At 30.7% G+C, this 20327-nt stretch overlaps 4 protein-coding genes across 4 annotated transcripts; 2 read left to right on the top strand and 2 right to left on the bottom strand.

The window, feature by feature from the left end:
* The first annotated feature begins 2043 nt into the window (after window positions 1-2043).
* Window positions 2044-4393, top strand: LOC107929018 (peroxisomal membrane protein PMP22). Its single transcript, XM_016860339.2, has 7 exons — window positions 2044-2287; window positions 2428-2526; window positions 2643-2744; window positions 2997-3072; window positions 3344-3414; window positions 3504-3589; window positions 4143-4393. The coding sequence occupies exons 1-7, from the start codon at window positions 2216-2218 to the stop codon at window positions 4195-4197; spliced, it is 561 nt and encodes a 186-aa protein (XP_016715828.1). The 5' UTR covers window positions 2044-2215; the 3' UTR covers window positions 4198-4393.
* Window positions 4394-5483: 1090 nt separating this feature from the next.
* Window positions 5484-6614, bottom strand: LOC107929020 (uncharacterized). The gene has a single exon (XM_016860343.2). The coding sequence runs from the start codon at window positions 6092-6094 to the stop codon at window positions 5669-5671; it is 426 nt and encodes a 141-aa protein (XP_016715832.1). The 5' UTR covers window positions 6095-6614; the 3' UTR covers window positions 5484-5668.
* Window positions 6615-13244: 6630 nt separating this feature from the next.
* On the top strand, window positions 13245-14644 carry LOC121221038 (glycine-rich cell wall structural protein). The gene has a single exon (XM_041101381.1). It carries the CDS (start codon window positions 13296-13298, stop codon window positions 14328-14330), a length of 1035 nt encoding a protein of 344 aa, XP_040957315.1. The 5' UTR covers window positions 13245-13295; the 3' UTR covers window positions 14331-14644.
* A 2388-nt stretch (window positions 14645-17032) lies between these two features.
* Window positions 17033-19329, bottom strand: LOC121221037 (cyanate hydratase). Its single transcript, XM_041101380.1, has 4 exons — window positions 18969-19329; window positions 18813-18884; window positions 18126-18234; window positions 17033-17298 (listed from the first exon to the last, which is right to left on the bottom strand). Exons 1-4 carry the CDS (start codon window positions 19325-19327, stop codon window positions 17260-17262), a joined length of 579 nt encoding a protein of 192 aa, XP_040957314.1. The 5' UTR covers window positions 19328-19329; the 3' UTR covers window positions 17033-17259.
* Between the last annotated feature and the right edge of the window lie 998 nt (window positions 19330-20327).

Raw genomic sequence — 20327 nt, 5'->3', positions numbered from 1 at the left:
GGACTCTTATTTATTTGGTTTTATTTATTTTGTTATTTTTGTTTATAGTGGGCCGGGTAGAATTGGTCTGTTACAATATTAATATCATACATAGGTGTTCAAGCTTGACTCATACTAAAATATGGACCTCAAATATTTACCAAATTTATCATTATTTATAATTAGTTGACCTAAACTTAATTATGCTCACTTGTATTAATTTTATTTATTATTTATATATTTTTATTAAAAATTGGAATATATATTTTACGAGTTAATTGTTTTTTTTTTCTACAACCAATTTATTGAATCTAACATATTTGTCTATTCCCTCTTAAATATTGGATGAGTTCATCGAGGTATGATGGTAATATTTTATTAGAAATTCTATATGTAAGTGAAAATAATAAATTTAGAATTTAAATATGTGTTTAATAATAAGAAATAATAAATAATGAAACGTGTTATTTGAAATTAATTAATTATAATAACACATGAAATATGCATAATATTAAAATGAAAAAATAGATTAATTTATGAGTAAAACGAAATTTAAACACATAAATATATCTAAATAAATAATACTAAATGCACTATAATTATTTTAAAAAAGGCTAAAATACCCTCGAATAATATGATTCATTTTAATTAAGGAAGAATATTTTCATAATTTCTTAACTGAGTTGGTACCCAGTTAATCCATGACACCAACTCATTCAGGGGCTTTATTAATAGTATAGATATTTTGCCCAAGTCTAGCTCAACCCAAAATATGGATATAAAACTTTACTGAAGCTTACTAATATTTTTAAATGACTAATTCAAACTCGTTTTAAAATATATTATTTTTAATTTAACATTTGATGCTTTAATTTTTTATTTTATTAAAATTTTAAATATAGATAACTTAACATTTTCTAATATAAAAATATGATAGTCTTAGGCTTCGAATTTGAAGCTCAATTTTGATCAATATTTTAAACAACTCTAATTTTTATTGTTTAAGTCCATTTTTCAAATATTTTATTTTTGTCCAAATCTTTTCATATTTTGAATGAAAATTCAAATTTGGACGAGTATCTCGACCGGTAAATAAGTTTACTTTCGACTTGAATAGGCAACACAATTCACGTACAAATTTACATGTAGTCATCATGGTTTGAAAATCAAACTAATGATTAAAACAATCAAATTATTGATTTTCAATTCGACATTCAATTTAATTTTAATTGAATAAAATTTTAAAATATCATAAAAATTTTAAAATCAGTTCAACTGATTTTTATCTCAAATTCAATCATAATTCACTCAAAAATCGATTTAATCTTTCTAGTCAGACGGAAACATTTCTCAACCCAACCGATATAATCTTAGTCGTGCATTTCTAAGCCACCATTTTACACGATCCTTTTTCTTTAAACAATGGAAAAGGTTGAACTCTGCTGTTAGTCCCTATGTTTTACAAAATTTATAAATTTAATCCTTATATTTTAATTTAGTTACCTTTTAGTCCTATACTTTTTAAATTTTAAAGTTTAAATCATCACCAAATATAGTTATTAAATTAATTAAATTAACTTTTGTTATTTCCAATATTTGTTACGAAAAATATATTATCATATGTAACTTATTATTTTCACATAGTACTCACTAAAAATCCTGTTAATAGATTAATGACTGTCATTTGTGCTAATATTAAAATTTTAAAATTCAATAAGGACTTAAAGTGATCCAATTGAAAAATATAGATTGAATCTACAATCGTACACATTCTAGTAATCGAATTTAATCAAACATATTTAACTACTACTATTCGGGTTAGGACTAAAATTTCAAAATTAAAAAAGTGTATGGACTAAAATTGACCAATTTGAAAAGTAAAAAAACTAAAATTGATTAAATTAAAAGTACATGGACTAAATCCACAACATTCACAAAGTACATAGACTAGTAGCCAAATTTAACCAAGAAAAAACACGTGCTTGAAAGACTTTGACCAAAGAGAAAATGGTAGCCACGCACGCATGTGTAACTTAAACGCAACTACCCACTACCCAGCAACTAAAGCCTCCCAAAGCTGTCATTTTTATAACAGATCCCCTTCCCATTCTCGTACTCTGTCATGTCCTAAAAAATCTCAAATCCAAAAACTCCATTAACAAACCCTCTCTTGTCATATTCTTAACAAAATCAAAGCCTTTTAAGCAGATTTTTATTTTTATTTTTCTGTTTCACCATGTCTGATATTACCCAAGAAGCTTGGAGAAAATACCTTATTCAACTTCAAGTTCACCCTCTTAGAACCAAGGTAAATAACAAAAAGAAATCTCTTTTTGATCAATACCCATGTTTTCAAACTGATTACTTTATTAGACTCTTGCTTCAATTTTGATCAATGGGTGTTTGTTTGATTTTTTTATTTGATTTTTTTGGGGGGTGATTTTGCAGGCAATTACAGCTGGGTGTTTAGCTGGTTGTAGTGATTTAATAGCTCAAAAGATTTCTGGGGTTAAAAGGATTCAATTGAGAAGATTGCTTCTCATCATGGTATGGAGTTGACTTTTTTTTCTTTTTTGCTCTCTACGTGTTTGATGTTTGGATGTCAAGAAAATTGGGAGAGGAAAAAAAAATGAAGAAAGAGAAATTGAATTCTCCCTTTGCAGCTTTATGGATTTGCATATTCAGGACCATTTGGACACTTCCTTCATAAAGTGATGGATATCATTTTCAGGGGAAAGAAAGGAAGTAAAATTGTTGCAAAGAAGGTAAAAAAGGGTTAATATGACTTTTAGTCCCTGAGCTTGGAAATTAAGTCCATTTTAGTGCTTGCATTTTTTTTTTTGTTTAAGTTCAAGACTAAAATACACCTACAAAGTGGACCGGTATCAAAGTGGACTTGATTGTCAAATTCAGAGTCTAAAAGTTATATTAACCAAAAAAAACACGATGCTCATATTGTCTTTTACTGTTTAATTTTTCTTGGAAAATTCGAATTATTCCTTTTTATTTTCCTTTAGGTGTTGTTGGAACAGATGACCTCTTCACCTTGGAACAATTTTTTCTTCATGATGTATTATGGATTAGTGGTTGAAGGTATTCATACCTTCATATTATCGATTTGTGTTTGATTCATATTTGTACATAAATACGAGAATATAATCTTAAATACACACAAAACAACTATGAAATAACAAAATGAATATATCCATATCTTACACTTATACTCGATATTGTTCAAAATGCTTTACGGTATTAAATTGAAAAAGAGACCCCAAATCCGAATAACATAGATATAATCAAACATATGTGACACATTTCAAATCCGAATAACTAATGATATTTATTATGTTATTGTTTTTTACAGGAAGACCATGGGGTTTAGTAAGGAGTAAAGTTAGAAAGGATTATCCTAGTGTTCAATTGACTGCATGGAGGGTATATGGGAATAGATACTCAAATTTGAGATAAGTGTTAGATACGGATATATATCTAATATGAGTATGTTGATGTTTTATGACTTGCAGTTTTGGCCTATAGTTGGGTGGATAAACTACCAGTACATGCCTCTGCAGTTCCGGGTTTTGTTTCACAGTTTCGTCGCTTCGTGCTGGTGAGCCCTTTTCTTCCTCATTCTCTCATATTTTTCTTCCGTTTATTGCCTTGGAACGGAATGTCGGGTACGTATTTGTATCCCCGACACAAGTATATGCAATTTTCTTTTCAAAGTTTTCCGTATAATTGGAAGATTATAGACTCTTGTATTAGGAGTCGGATTGCATTTTGTCTCCTTTATTAAAAGGATAGGCAAATTAATCTCTGTAAGTTATACCAAAGAGCAAACTAGCATCAACTTCTACCATTAAAAACTAGTATTTGTATATCAGCATGAGGTGCACATGGTTGTTCTGTCAGCTACAGCAGTTTTTAACTGTAAAAATGAATGAAACTTTTAATAAAATGACCTGTTTGCTTTTTAATTTATCCTACAATGACTAATTTCTCATTTTTTAGTAAAAAAGGCACAATATTGTATGGCTCTTAGTACAAGAGTATTCATGATACTTTTATCGAAAATTATATTTCATATTTATTTTCTTGGTATGAATATGTCAAAAGAAATGAAAAGTCCGAATGATATAAGTTTTTTCTTGCTAATATTTCAGGGCCATCTTCCTCAACCTAAAAGCACGATCATCAGTTGCAATCAAGGCGGCGTAGACTTTCTCTTATAGCTTGTTTGTATGGAGGGAAAATGCTTAAAGTATTTTCCCATTGCTTACGATTTAGCTTTGCAAGGGTGTTAAGATTTTCATTGTTGTTGGATTCTAAAATAGGCTTTTGATTATGTGGTTGTTTTAGACTATTTGATTTTCATTTTTCTTTTATATATAAAAAGAAGGTACTAGTTCGGAGATGTGAAAAATTCGCAAGATTTTTGTGGCATCAGATTCTCAACGATGTCAAGTTAATTTTCTTGCTTCCATGAAAATGCATTGTTGAAGCTTTTCAAAATCTAACTCATAATGTTAATAAATTTTCGACTCAATCAATTTGGTTAGTTTGAACAGAAAAACATCTTGAAATATTTGTTTTTATATCAATTAAATTTTTTTAAGTTAATTTTATCAAATAAATTTAATTAAAATATGTCAAAATCAATTCAAATGATAATTGATTTTATAAGTGAATTTTTTAAGTTAGTTCAATAGATATACAAGCCATAATTTAAACTAATATCAAATCATTTACTTTTTAATTTAAGTAAATACAACTCATAAAATTAATTATTTTCTCATCAGTCACAAAAAAATATTTACATATTCTGTATTATACAGTAAAAGGACCAACCTTTACCTAAGCACATGAACTAGAGATTACTTCAAAGCCAATGCAAACCTTTGAGTAAGAGTATTGTAAAGATTCAATTATATTTTATTTTTTATTTAAAAACGAGTAAATTACTTACTATACATTAGATCAACGAGTAGTTTAGTTATTTAAGCTAAAAATTATATCTATTTGTATTGATATAACCAGACCGTGACACATGACGTACCATGTGTACCTCATGTTGATGTACATTACTATTTTTAATAGTAAAAATAGATAAATTTTTTAACAGAATGACTAGTTTGCTATTTGATCTAACATACAAAAAAATAATTTATTCATTTTCTTAATAGAGAGAGTGATAAGTAATCGAACTCTTAATATAAAAATTCCTATGGTGTTTTAATCAAATACTATCCTTAAAAATATTAATTAAGTTGATATAAAGAATCAACTATACGTGAATTTAGTTAAGAAATAATAAAAATTGTTTTTATAAGATAAATTATATCATTACGAAGGTTATTTTTATATAATAAACCCTAACCTAGAAAACTATTATTTTCAAAGCTTTAACTTTATTATTTTAAATAAATTTAAATTTTTAATAATTTATTTTTTATAAACGTGCAATAATCTAATATAAATAAAAACAAAACAACACTTACGTCGAATTAAAGAAAAAAAAACATAGATTAACTAACATTACCCAAGAAGAAAAACTCACAATCGGTCTCGAAAAAGATAGGGATAATCAGATGCATAAGAGTACTAACTTCAATTACGTGGATATGAATTTTCATCCAATCACATATCGGCACGTCATATCAAATTTTTGGGGAATCTTCTTTTTCCTTTTTTACATCTTGATCCACCTTGAAAGTTGAGTAGGGTTAACGATTCCCGGAATGTGGGTCCCATCGTCCTTCAAAATTCTCGCCACGTCAGCATAACGTTGGCTCTCTTTCTTAAGATTCCTCGGTTCAGTTTCCAGCTTAACAACCGGTTTTCTCGGTCCAGCCAGTGAGCCGATTACCGGAACAGCCTCTGATCGAGCCGGGTCGAATTTTTGACCCAACAACGTACCTCTCGTCAAGAACTCATGCGCCATGTAACCAGCTAAAAGCTGGTTCGAACAATTAGAGGAGGGTAGAGGTTTAGGACCGGTATAAACCGGTGATTGAACCGGCATTGACGGTTTAAATGAATAAAAAGGTTCTCTCTCTTTACGCTTTCTTGAGATCCCAGGTGTCAAAATACTATGCGGGTGATGACTCATTTTCATGCCACGTCAGAAGAGGGTTAATTCCGTTAAACCATCGTTATGTAAAGGCAAAAACGTCAAATGAGAAAATTGATATTTTTTACCCTTTTCACTTGAATAACTGTCAAATCAACTTTATCAATAAGCAAGCGGAAACGTACAAATTGGAGAAATGACAAATTAGCCAAAATGCCCAACGTTAAAATTTAAAAATTTATCAATAAAATTAAAAAAAACTGGAAAACATACATTTTCATAACAAACCCCAAATTTATTAAATCAAAAATTTTAAAAAATATATTTTAAGAAAAGGGACAGATTTTGGAGATGAAAAACAAGCGGTGCTAACCCAAAGAGAGTTTTAAAAATCTGGGTGTACGGACGGCGGATAAGCGGTGGAGCCGCCGGCTGGTGGCGGAGGAAAACGGTAGAAGAGATCTAAAATAACAGCAAAATACAGGCAGGCGAAAGAAAAGAGGGAAAAAGAAAAAAGAGAGAAAAACAAGAGGAAAATACCACAACAAAATGAGTGATCAAAAATAATAAAAGCATTATATGATTGGGGTTTTTTTTGAAACTGTCCTTTGCTTTAGATAAAATGACGGCAATGCCATTATTGGGCTTTTGAAATGACGGAAATACCTTCTTTTCTTTCAAATAAGATAGTTTCTTTTTGGTTAAATTATGCTAGTAATCCTTGTACTATATGTAAATTATGGATTTAGTTCATGTACTTTAATTTGATCATTTTTAGTTCTTATATTTTTTCAAATATTAAAATTTCAATCTTAACTAAACAGTGGATACTAAATGTGTTTAATTAAATTTTTTTATTTCTAAAATTTTATGCAGCAAATATATTATCACACGTGTAGTGTCATGTTAGTTTGCTATTCTTACATAATATTCAAAGAAAAGCCACGTTTATTTTAGATAATGAATTTGATTGCTATTATTCGAGTCAGGATTAAAATTTAAAATTTTGAGAAGTATAAGAATTGAAAATGATCAAATTTGAGAACGGTGATTAAATCTATGACTTCCGAGACTAATAACAGAATTTGACCTAATAGATTTAATTGTTACCTTTTGGTTCAATGTTAAAATTTTAAATTTTAAAAATTATAGAGATTGAAATTGGTCAACTCAAAAAGTACAGTGATTAAAATTGATTAAATTAGAATACAGTGACTAAATCCACAACTATACATAATATAGGGATTAACAACCAAACTTAATCATTTTCTTTTCCTCCTCTAATGAAGTTTCAAATAAGGTTGATAAATTTGCTATTGTGCTCCTTAATTTTATTTATTTTTTAATTTAAATAAGATGTTGACTTAAGATTTATTGTTTAATATAATTTTTGAAGATAGAAAAAGTTATAGAATTGAAAAATAAAAGCAATATATACAAGAACTTATCCATAAAGTGCTTTTGTAATGGAGATATAAAATATGTGAAGATAATGCATAGAGAATGGCTAAGAAATCAACATCAATGCCACTATTAAATTGGAGACTTTGACTTTGGGTTAGATTATGCTTATCTGTATCGAGAATTTACTAAGGAGTCATAAATTTGTATAAATTTATTGGATGGGTTAAAAAATAATTCAGCTAATTTTTAATATTTTATTTAATTAAATTGGTCGGACCAATAATTAACCAATTCGATCATCAATTTTTGATCCTAAAAATTTTGGACTTATGAGCTGAATTAAATTTAAATAAAAAATTATTTAATTTAAATGACTTGGCGCAACAACGAATATTATTTGAACTATGATAGTAATATATTTTACTACGAAGATTAAATAACTATGAGTTATACATATTTTATTAATGGTTGGTTTAATAAAATTTAAAGTTGTTGCTTTCATTATATAATTTTATTATTAATATCAATGTTATTTTTGCTTATGTAACACCACAATAATTTAAAATCAAGTAATCTATATCGTTATAGTTAATCTAAAATAAAAAAAAATTAAAAATAGGTTGAATTGTTGTTGTTTTTTTGCAAATCGATTCTTAGCTCGATTGGCATGGGTATTGTGATCAATATAAGAGGACGTGAATTTGAGTGTGATAAAGTGCATTATCCTCCTATTTATGAGTTAGAGAAGGACCATAGATAGTTCTAAATATTATGTCAAAAAATAAATTAAAATATAATCAGAACCTGTTAAAAAATTATTTAAAATCACCAATGATCAAATGACCTTGGTTTATCACTATGATCATTAAAGTACCTATAAAACAATATCTTAAAATTACTTTATTAATAAAATTTATATTTTTTATTCGATTTAACCGGTTGAATTAGAAATCAATTAATGGTATTTTATTTAAAGGGTGAATATGGAAAGTCTTAACATAGTTAAATTAAATTAATACCAATTAATAATATTAATTATTGTGGCGCTTTTGTACCAAAACGAATCTTGTGGAATTTCTATGTTCATTGCCACAAATTCCACATGGTTTCCTTTTTGCTTTTGGACCATTTTATTCATCTTTTCAATTTCATATTTATTCTTTTAGCCAAATTAAAGTAGTGGAGACATATGAACCTACTTCCAAAAAAACCACAATTTGTGAGGACAAATATTAAAAGAATTATGAGCAAAATTTGCCATATATAACCATTTTTTTCCTTATAAAAAAAGTTATAATATGAGGGGGTTTTAAATCAATTAAGTTATAATATTTGATTTGTGAGTATTTTCATTTTTTTATATTTTCGATCAAATTAGATTTATAAATTTATTTATTTTTGGCTTTTTAAGTGAAGGGGTTAGAAAGAAAAACAAAGTTGAAAAAAAATTTAAATTATTAAGAGTTATTTTTTTAGAACCAATATCAAATTGACACAATGCATAAGGTTAAAAGTTAAAATTGCTATTATACTAATTTTAAAACTTGTGAAGCTATCTTCCCGTTAATAATTTAACGATAGTAAGTAATAATTAAATATCTATTAACGTAGTTTATCCAAAATATAAAAAACATAAAATAAAAATATATACATGGTCTTTGAGAAGGCCTCGATGATTGATAAAAGCCCAGCAGAATATAGGGCCTGAAGGGCCCATTCATTAATTGTCATAGCAAAGGACTATAGAGTCAAGCAGCGCCACCCAAGACCATCATAGCACCAACTTACCTGGCCCTATAGTATTCGACTATTGGCTTGTAACCTCTACTGTAGTAATAGTGACTTACCACACGACACCTTAGGACAGGGGATGGCTTGTATGTATAAAGCTGAGAATTTGAGGGAGAGGATTAAGGAAGGTTATTTGAATATTGGATTAGTTGAATTGGGAATTGATTGAGGTATATTAGTTTGGAGAAAGACATTGAATCGATTGATCTAGGAATTAGTATAAACTGATTAAACCGAAAAAAAAAGTTCGTTGAATTAAATTTTTAATATATATATTTTTTATTTTTATGAATTTTTTAATAATTTATTTAATCGAACTGAACAAACAAGTTAAACAGACGAACCAATAACTTCTTCTAATTTTTTAAACTTTAAGATTAAGCAATCTATTATCGTTCTCTTCCTTTGTCAAATCAAAATATCCTATACTCAACGACTCTCCACCCTATCTTCAAGAAAAACAAACCAACCACCTTCACCACTTCTATTTTTTATCAACACTACTCTTAAAATGCATTCATTAAAAATCAAATTTTGGTGCATTCAATACATTCTAGATATTTATATATTTGGATATATTACAAAGTTTTAAGAGTTGGATCCAATCTGTTACATTAAAATGATACCAACCCCCTACTGCCACACTGTGACGGTGGTGGAACGCCGACGCCAAAGGTTGAAGCCTGGGCCTATCAAGTAGGGGCACCATTAAATCAGTCAAAAGTCGGAGGCTAATTATTTGATTTACACATACCATGTAGACACAGCGTTGAGAAAACCCATTCAATCCCCCCTCCAAAAAAAAAATCACTTTTAATTGATATATGTCAAATAGCAAGTATTTAAATATCGAATCTATTATATTAACAATTTTTAATTTTATCCATTTATATTATTAATTGAATAAATTATTAAAATTTTAATAAATTTTAAAAATAAAAATAGAGAAAATTGATTAAATCGTTAGTCAATCAATTTTTTTTAACTTCATTCAACCGATTCGCGAGTCAATCAGTCAAATCCTTTATTTTGGACTGACACCTAAACCAATTCTTGATCTAACGATGTCGGATAATTAAATCAAAATACTATTTGTATTATTTCATTTTGTTTTGAAATTGGTATGTAATGATACAAATGGTATCAATACAATACCGATCCTATGTCTGTGTTGCTAAAGTTAAATGATAAGGTTGATATATTTTTCGGTCCATGAACTTTACAATTAGATTCACTTTCATATTTGTATTTATTTCTTTTATTTATTTTGGTATTTGAAATTTGATAATTAGACACATTTTGGGTATTAAATTTGGATTCCATCAAGATTTGATAACGTAATACTTTGAGGTTGTACCACGTCATCAAACTTTCATATTTTTCAAAATTTAGGGACCAAAATGAACATAATTATCAAATTTAAGAACCAAAAATAACATTAACCCGAAATCATACTCTTACATATCTAATGTTGATTGAGAAATTTCCTTTCTGATTTTTTTTATATGTATATGATTATGATGTAATGCATTGGTCTCTTGTTTTCCGCAATCAATCATGCATGAAAATTTATACTAAATTTAAATAAAATAATTTCATGAAATAATACTTTTTTATAACATTATTAAAATAAACTAAATAAACCCAAATTAATGTTCTTAATAATCTTAAACCTCTCATAAAAGAAATTTTAAATTCAAATCAAAACAAATTTATCGACTTAGGTGGAGTTTGGATGGGCGATTAGATGCGGTGTGATGCCTTAGATAAATAATCTGACCTATAAAATCCTTGCATTAAATTATTGTCGTGGGTGAACATAGGACATATTTGCAATTACTTTAAAATCAAGAAACTATCTTTTTTTTTTTTAAATTCTTTTTTGAAGAGAAGACATTCAACTACTAATATTTTCTCTTTTTAGCTACTTATCTGTTTATTTTAAGAAAGATTATAAATGCAATGACAAAGAAATTATTAAGCAAAAATAAAGAAAAAAAACTATAACACCAATAGCAATAAATTTGCCTATCTACCAAGCACATGGATATTATCAATGATGCATGCATTTTCAACAGCAATGTTTATGTACTTTTGGATTTCTTTTTTATTTTTATTTTTTTTAGAAAAAAAATAGATTAATTAATTAGTTATTACCTTTCATTTTCAATTTTCTTAACTTTCAAAGGGGGTTGGTTGAAGTTGGACCCATGCATGTGCATATTAAATCTATTTAATCATTTTTTGGATATAGGGATGAGTCATGGAATATGTTTGTTTTTTCAATAAAAACTATTCATTATTTAAAAATTAACGTTTATATAGTTTAAATTTGAAACCGTGATTTTTTTTCAAAATTTTTAAAAATTCTCATTAGATTTTGAAAATTTTAATTAAACTCCCCATAACTTAATGCCAAGATTCATCACTACTCTAAACCATGATTCCCTTTTAACATAAATACCGGTCCATGTTATACTCGATTTCTTTCCAAAGAGGGTTTAATTTGTTAAAATTTCTAGGGTTTATATATATTACTTTTATGGGTGTGTATATGGCTGAAAATACCGATAGCTACAGCAAGTTGTTGAGCAGCATGAAATAATAGGTTATAGTACTTGGATTCAGTGATTTATCAAAATATTTCTGGTTTGGATTAAAAAGAGTATTCCTATATTCATACATATAATGTGAGTTTGAAACTTTTTTATCCATACATTTCTTCAAACATAGGACTTCGATATATATATACACACATATATACATTTACTCTTGAAAAGTTCATAAGAATATTAACTAAAAAGGAAATTAGTATAAATAAAGCATTTATATTTAATGTATTGTATGAATGTATAAAATTAAAATAGTTTTACATTAGCTTTCATATTTTTGTACGATTAATAATTTAACGATCCAACTTGTGAATTTATCAATATAATTGTATTTATTATATACGTAAAATTTCGAACTAGTCCAATATTTCTATCATATTAATATGAAACATTGTATATATTAATAATATTTATTTAATGGTTGGTAAAGCAAATAGTTAGAAAATTTAAATTAATATCAAGTTTGCCATGCATTATATATATGAACGGAATATGAACTATAATGGTTGGATTATTAAAATACTAATCGCATACAAATATATCGAATCGATTCCCTCCTTCTATACATATTTTCATTTGTTAAAAAATAAATTATCTATATTTATTTTAAGAGCTTTTTAATGAAATAAACCTATGGATAAAAAAGAAAGTACCTTATTCATAGAAAAAAAATGATTGATGAGACTATTACCTACATATCATGACCTCATTGGTGACCTATATAAAGGTGCTTTAAAGTGATGATTAAACTTAGGTTTCCTTTTGGTTTAAATATTTGTGGTATTTAATATTGGGAGAAGTTATTGTATGAAACTGTGATTTCACGTCATCCTTATTCATTTTTAATAGAAGAATAATAAATTAGATTTTTCCTCTTAATTTTTAACTTTTTTCTTTTGTAAAAATTCAAATCCAACTAAAAATGCAAAAAATCAGGAGAAAAAATCTGATTTGTTAGTCTGTTATTGGAAAGGGATAATGATGATGTGGAATCACAGTTTCATATGATCCTTTCTCGACTTTAAATTATTATTATTACAAATATTTTTATATACAAAAATCGAGTTCTTGAACGTTGGGTTACATGCATGATAGAAACAAAGCTAACTTTTAGTTGGCTATATATATACGCACACCAAATTTAAGCCTATTGGTATTGGAGTTAATTAATTAGGGTTTAGTAGTATGTAAGATAACAAATCAAGGGGTTGATCTAATGATGAGCAAAATAAAAGGTAACCTCGTGAGCTGGTTTTTGAGATACAACTTACTCAGAAAAAGGTTGGTTTTTGATACTTGATAATAGTGGTTAATATTACATTAAATGTGGCCAACAGTTAGTTGTTGAGATGATTTAATGCGACCCCATTGGTTTATAAAAGCACTTTGGGGTTTCATCCATCTCATGAACGTAGCTAAAGTTGAACAAAAAAACAAAAATGGCGTGCTTTGCTCAGAGAGTTGTCTTGTTTTCTTTGCTTTGTTTTAATGTGTTTGTGGTGAATGTAGTTGCTAAGAATGTGGTAAATACGGATGAGAAGTACTTTTTGACTAAGGGAGGTGGGTTTGGTGGTGGGGGTGGTTTTGGTGGAGGTGGAGGTGGAGGTGGAGGTCTTGGAGGTGGTTTTGGTGGTGGTGCTGGAGGTGGAGCTGGTGGTGGTGGTGGACTTGGAGGTGGAGCAGGTGGAGGGCTTGGTGGTGGAGGTGGAGCAGGTGGTGGACTTGGTGGTGGCATTGGAAAGGGTGGTGGACTTGGTGGTGGCATAGGAAAGGGTGGTGGACTTGGTGGTGGCATTGGAAAGGGTGGTGGACTTGGTGGTGGCATTGGCAAGGGTGGTGGACTTGGTGGCGGGATTGGAAAAGGTGGAGGCCTTGGCGGTGGGATTGGCAAGGGAGGTGGACTTGGAGGAGGACATGGTGGTGGAATAGGAAAAGGAGGTGGAATTGGAAAGGGTGGTGGACTTGGAGGTGGTATTGGCAAAGGAGGAGGCCTTGGTGGTGGAATAGGAAAGGGAGGCGGACTTGGAGGAGGACATGGTGGTGGAATAGGAAAAGGAGGTGGAATTGGAAAGGGTGGTGGACTTGGAGGTGGTATTGGCAAAGGAGGAGGCCTTGGAGGTGGAATTGGAAAGGGTGGTGGACTTGGAGGTGGAATTGGAAAGGGTGGTGGACTTGGAGGTGGTATTGGCAAAGGAGGAGGCCTTGGAGGTGGAGCTGGAAAGGGTGGTGGCATTGGCGGTGGCGGCGGCTTTGGTAAAGGTGGTGGTTTCGGTGGCGGTGTTGGAGGTGGTGCTGGTGGAGGATTCGGAGGTGGTGCTGGTGGCGGTGGAGGATTCGGAGGTGGTGCTGGAGGTGGAGCCGGTGGTGGATTTGGAGGTGGAGCAGGAGCTGGAGGTGGAGGTGGATTTGGCGGTGGTGCAGGAGGTGGTTTTGGCGGAGGGGCTGGTGGAGGTGGTGGAATTGGACACCACTAAACTACAAAGCTCACGTTGCATGGATGCATGGATTGCTGTCATTAGTCCAAAATGAGAGCATAATTTGAATGATTCGTTGAAACATTATATATTAGTAATAAATTACTAAAAAGTCAATAAACCGATACCAATTCCAAAATCTACCCTAAATTAAAGCTACCATTATTACCTCTCTTTTTGTTTAAAAATTATTTCTCATCCCTATATATTGTGAAAAGAACAAACCTTTTTGTTATCAATTAGGTTAATATTTGGTATATTGTAATTGAAAATTGAAGATTCAATACCATTAATAAATATTTTCTTTATTTCAATTATGATGTTGGGTGGCATAAATTTTGTCATTATGACCTTTAATTTACATTTGTGGAAAATACATAAATCTTGTTTGGTTTGCATTTTTACGATCATTCAATGGTATAAAGTGAAACCAAATTCAAGAGAGGATTAGGGTCTATGATATTTAGAGTCCAATTAATGTTTCAATAATCTCCAATAACTCTGAAAACTCCATGAATGGAAGCTCAGAAAGAGCAAATCGACTTAATGTTAGTCAATTAGCATTCAAAGCTACACCATCCATTGCCATAAGTGATTAGAACACGACATATGAATCAAACTCGAAAAATCACCATATATTACAAGTTTGTGTATCTTCTCCAATGAACGAAAGCTCGAAATTTAGGACTTTGATTCGAGTCCAGTACTACACATTGCCAATTCAGGGAAAAGGGCCTACAAGCAAACTTCCAATGAACAAAAAGATTCACTTGATGTTTGTGGCTAACAAGTATGCAAATCAAATGTAATTTTACGTATCTTCTCCAATAATTCTGAAACTCCATGAATGAAAGCTCAAAATAAGCATATCGACTTATCAAGGACTTCAATGTGAGTCCACTAGAATTCAAAGAAAAGAGCTTACAAGCAAACTTCCAATGAACAAAAAGATTCACTTCATGTTTGTAGCTAAATAACATGTAAATTTATGTATCTTCTTCAATGACTCTAAAAACTCCATGAATGAAAGCATGAAACTAGCATTCACTTCATGTTTATAGCTAAGTAACAAGTATGCAAATAATGTAAATAATGAAACATGAAAATCCATGTATCTTCTCCCATAACTCTGCAATTCCATAGATGAAAAGCACAAAAATAGTGTAATGAGAGGACCTTCAATGTGAGTCCATTAGCATTCAAAGCTACACATTGCCAAGTCTAAAAGCTAGTAGCTTTGCCAAGATGGACATAGCATGAAAAAATTGACTCATTACATAATTGTGTAAAATCTATATGAATATTCACATACATTGTAAATGAAATTTAAACTTATGTGTCATCTCCACTGATCTGAACTCCATGGAAGATGAGAACAGAGAGTAGTGAAAAAAGGCATTTGATTTAAGTCCATTAGCATTCAAAACTAAACACTGTTCATAAGACATTTGAGCTTTGCCAAGATGGACTAAATGGAACCCCAAGTAAAAACACTCAAAACAAGAACTATGAGCCATTTATTAGTGTATCTTCCTCACTGATTTTAGCTCCTTAATGTACAGCACAAAAAAAAAAATCGCGAGGAAAGATATTTGATTTAAGTCCATTAGCATTCAAAACTAAGCATTGCCTATTAAGGCTTTTTGGCTTTGTCAAGATGGACTAACATGCACCGTATAAAATAAAAACAGGCATTCCACCATTAAAGGAATATATATATATTGAATAATCAATCAATGCTAATAAAGCATCAATCTTTAAGAAAAAAAAGGACAAACCCAAAAAAGTAAACAACTCTAAGAACCAAGATAGTATCTTCCTTTCCTAATCCAACCATAACCCATCATTTTCCCACATTTTCTCAGCATCCAAACACCAAAAAGTCTATTGAAAGGTAATGACTTTAGCAAAGGTGATGAATCTGGTGATGTGGGAGACGCGTCTGATGAGTCGTGGAATGAGTCTTAGGGTTTTAAGGACTGAGAAAGGTTTTGGCATTTTATCTTTGAACATTTTGGGCTTTTCCATAGAAAAAAGTTGGCCTTCGAATTAGACCCAACTACTGAATTATTTCATCTTTTTCTGGATAAAATAACATTTAGTATTTACCAATTGTTTTCATCTTGGTCTCTGGTATTTTACAACATTAGTCTTGAAACTTGATAGTTTTTTCAATTTGATCCTTAAACTTAGATTATGTTAAAATATGATGACATGACAATTTAACATTATGTCACATCATCACCGGGACAGTTTTAATTGTTTTAAAGAATTTTTAGATTTTATAAAAAAATTAAAATTTCTAAGTAGTAACATTTTGAGAGAGTGACATCTCATCACATCTTAATGAAATCTAAGTTCAAATACCAAATTACCAAACTGGGGAAATTTGCCAATGTTAACCAACAAAAAGTAGAAACCAAATTGATTGAAAAAAATTCAATGTCACTTCTAGAAGAAAAAAGAAATACAGTGGATTTATTTGAATTCAATTGTATCTTCTCAAGCATCTTTTAAAATGTTTGCTTACGGAAAATTGATTAACTTTTTATTATTGTTTAACAGTACAATTTTCTCAATATTAAAAAGCCTATTCTTTTTCTACTATAATTTCTATGAGAATTGGAGATTAGAACTTCAAAATCATACCATAAAATATGTCATAACCAAAGTTCAAAGAAAATAAACCCAAAACTTGCAAATGATAATTTAATGCCACTGAAAAACTTGTGACATGTTTATTTGAACTCCAAAATTAATGTCAAACACGAGTATATCCAATACATGTCCGGATATATGCCGGAGCATGTTCGGAGACAGAAAAATAAATAGTTCGAGTAACATAATAAATGAATATACAAACCAAGTTTTATTGTTTTCCTTTCAACAAGAAGCTCCAAGGTTTCAGGATATGGCTGTTCATCAGCTTTCATTGCAGCCTTAATCTTGAAACCATATGCTCAGATTTCTGCCATTAGAAAGGAATTTGCAGGTGAGTACGGGAATATAGCCCTTCGATGATTGTCCAAATACATTGAAAAACAAAAAAATGATTGAACATATCCATGTTGGATTATAACCGTATCCAAGAGTCATATCCGAGTACAAATAATATAGGTTTCATCCCTATGGGGCAAATGCTAGTTTCTTCTACCAATTTTGGTAAGCGGTTACGATCCGTTTCTTAACGTTCTATGATTGACTCTCGATATTAAGGTGAACTCGAAAGGGGGCTGATTAAACAACGGTAAACTATTTGAACTCGGAAATCAATCTGGACAAACTATAGAAACTGAAGTAGAATCCTAGATCTACGATCAACGTGAGTTGTTGTCCTAAGACCCTTCAACAACATAAACGAGTATTCCATATCAACAAGAAACAATCAGGATTTGTACCATCGATCACGTTTCATTCAAGAAACAAAAACGAGTAATATAGGTTTCATCCCTATGGTTCTTTTACCAATTATGACAGAAGTTTTCCAGTGTTCTAGCATGGTAAGCGGTAACGGTCCATTTCTTAAGGAAGCTTAAGGTTCTAAGATCAACTCCCGTTATTAAGGTGAACTCAAAAATGGGCTGATTAAACAACGGTAAACTAGAAGTACATCGGACCACAAGGTTAAAACTAACTCGGGAATCAATCAGGACAAACTATAGAAACTGAAGTAGAATCCTACATCCACAATCAACAACAAAAAAAGAGTATTCCATATCAACAAGAAACAATCAAGATTCATATGATCATTTATGTTTTCATTCATGAACTAAAGAAAACCGAAGGGCAACTAACCTGTTCACTGTATGGCAAGTACTTTCCATCAAATGTGACGACAACACGGTCTTTCCCGTCCACGCCTTTAACTTTGTCAACAGAGCAGTAGAAGTCTATAGCTGACATGCTAAACAAAAACGATGAACATGAATTAGTGAATGGACATATGAAAATTAAAATCATTTAGACACCCAGAGCTTGTTTAAGTTCTCCGTGCTTGAAAATTGAAACTCGACCCCCCCCAAAATGCTCCAAGACTCCATATTTTGTTAAGCACCTATTGTCTGAAATCCATGCTTGACACTTATGCGAACATAAGTCCAAGGATATGATATTCCAAAGACCCTCCACACACACACACACACACACACACACACATATATAACTCGTGTTTGACAATGAATATGAGGATATGAGCTCAAAAGACACTTCAAATGTGCGGAACAATTTTACATCGAACTCCCTTAAGCTCTCTTAATTCCTGTTCTACCCCTAAACTCAAACACCCCAAACAGATCTTTTTGCTCAAGAAAACAATCAGAAATCCAGATTTTATTTCTAAATTCAAATTGTGTTACAAGTTCCGGAGGCTAAATTTTTTCATTTTCTACTCACTGATTAGCTCAAAACCCTAAACAATCCAAAGAAATGAATGGCCAAAAAATACACCCAAAATAAACCACTGAAAAAAAAAAAACAACTTACATCCCATCACCAAACTCTTCATTGATAATCTCCTTTATGCTCTCACCAAAATGCATCACTGCCTCATTCAACCTGCAAAAAAGCAAAAAAGAAAAGGTATTTAAAAAAAATATTCTTTTTTGGATAATTTAACATGAATTGTGTAAGAAGAAGAACCTGTAAACAGTGGGTTCTTGGATAAGGTTCGGATCATAGGACCGTAACGGTGGTTTCATCATCTCATGGAGAAGCTCCTCAGGCAATTCGGGCAAGGCTGCCCTTAGCTTAGGAGCGGTTTCAGTCTTGAGCTGAGCCTGGCGTTTGAGGAGCTGAGCCACGTAAACGTTGGTTAAGCCGGTTTCTTCGGCTATTTGATTGTAGGATTTGCCAGATTTTTGCTTTACGGCTTGCAGGCGGCTGCTGATAGTGTGTTTACTTTGGCTGTCCATTTTTTTTCCTGTGTTTGAGATTATGTGTTTGGAAAGAAGGAGAAGTGAGGAAAGTTTCAAGATGAAATTACCGGAATCTTTTAGCATTTTTGGTCAAATTCTATAATTAGTCCATGCATTTTATAAAATTTTCGAAAATGGTCCCTTCACTTCTATTTTAGTTAAATTGATCTTGTTTTTTTTTTACGAGTTTGTAAATCTTACTCTAATCGTTAACTCCTATATATTTTACAAGACTGAACCATTTAAGGGACAAAAAAAAACTTAGGTTTAAGTCTTCAATTGATGCCCGTTTTGGACAATCCCTACATCCTAACCCTATCTATAAACCTAAAAGGATTAAATTACAACATATTAAAATATAATGATTAAATTTTAAATTTTAGAATAATAGAGAGGCCGAAGCCATAATTTAGCGAAAAGCTACGTTGATCTTGATCATGTTAGATATCTTCCTATGTTTCACCTAAACTCCGAGGATTCAACACAATCATACTCAATTGAATTCCTATACTTGAAACAAAACACCACCAAGATGTAGAAAACAAGGTTAATTGAAACCATAATTACTAATATCAATTTGAGGGGTGAAGTCAGAAAAGTTTTTTAGGGGAGATACAATTTTACTATTTTAAAAGTATATATCTTTATAACTTTCAAAAAATTAAATCAATTTATTATTATTAAAGGGACTGGAGTGTAATTTTACTTTTGTTAATTTAAAATTTAAAAAAAAATTAAAAGCACTAATTACCGGGTCACTGCCAGCCGCCCCTAGCTGTCCCTGTGTCCAATAATAATTGTCCAAACGACTCTTGTTTATGGTGTCCTGGAACCAACCAAGTTTCTCATCCCCATTGGTTAATCTTTTCGACCACGAATGCCCTGACTGGGCTCATGGGAGCAACCTGGTTTGCAAACAATCTAGCAATGGTTTGTTCCAAAATTCCATCGAAGGCCCCGAGTAATACCAACTGAGGTGCCAAATGGGCAATAGACATTGTGCTTGTTAAGTAAATCAGGATCACATATTTTTTCGATCGGATTAAACTTTAAAAATCGATAATTGAATAAAATTAAATTCATA

Source organism: Gossypium hirsutum, chromosome D09 (genome assembly GCF_007990345.1).
Source record: "Gossypium hirsutum isolate 1008001.06 chromosome D09, Gossypium_hirsutum_v2.1, whole genome shotgun sequence".
Taxonomy (NCBI): domain Eukaryota; kingdom Viridiplantae; phylum Streptophyta; class Magnoliopsida; order Malvales; family Malvaceae; genus Gossypium; species Gossypium hirsutum.
The sequence above is the reverse complement of the archived record's forward strand: the minus strand, read 5'-3'. Positions and strand labels throughout refer to the sequence as shown.

Bases quoted from the DNA above. Each gene is read 5' to 3' on its own strand.
- LOC107929018 (XM_016860339.2), top strand. From the start codon at position 2,216: ATGTCTGATATTACCCAAGAAGCTTGGAGAAAATACCTTATTCAACTT. The intron at 2,745-2,996 runs GTAAAAAAGGGT...ATTTTCCTTTAG, and splicing joins GTAAAATTGTTGCAAAGAAG to GTGTTGTTGGAACAGATGAC. The intron at 3,415-3,503 runs GTATATGGGAAT...TATGACTTGCAG, and splicing joins TTCAATTGACTGCATGGAGG to TTTTGGCCTATAGTTGGGTG.
- LOC107929020 (XM_016860343.2), bottom strand. From the start codon at position 6,094: ATGAAAATGAGTCATCACCCGCATAGTATTTTGACACCTGGGATCTCA.
- LOC121221038 (XM_041101381.1), top strand. From the start codon at position 13,296: ATGGCGTGCTTTGCTCAGAGAGTTGTCTTGTTTTCTTTGCTTTGTTTT.
- LOC121221037 (XM_041101380.1), bottom strand. From the start codon at position 19,327: ATGCTAAAAGATTCCGGTAATTTCATCTTGAAACTTTCCTCACTTCTC. The intron at 18,885-18,968 runs GTTCTTCTTCTT...GCTTTTTTGCAG, and splicing joins CAAGAACCCACTGTTTACAG to GTTGAATGAGGCAGTGATGC. The intron at 17,299-18,125 runs GTTAGTTGCCCT...TTCTAATGGCAG, and splicing joins ACTTGCCATACAGTGAACAG to AAATCTGAGCATATGGTTTC.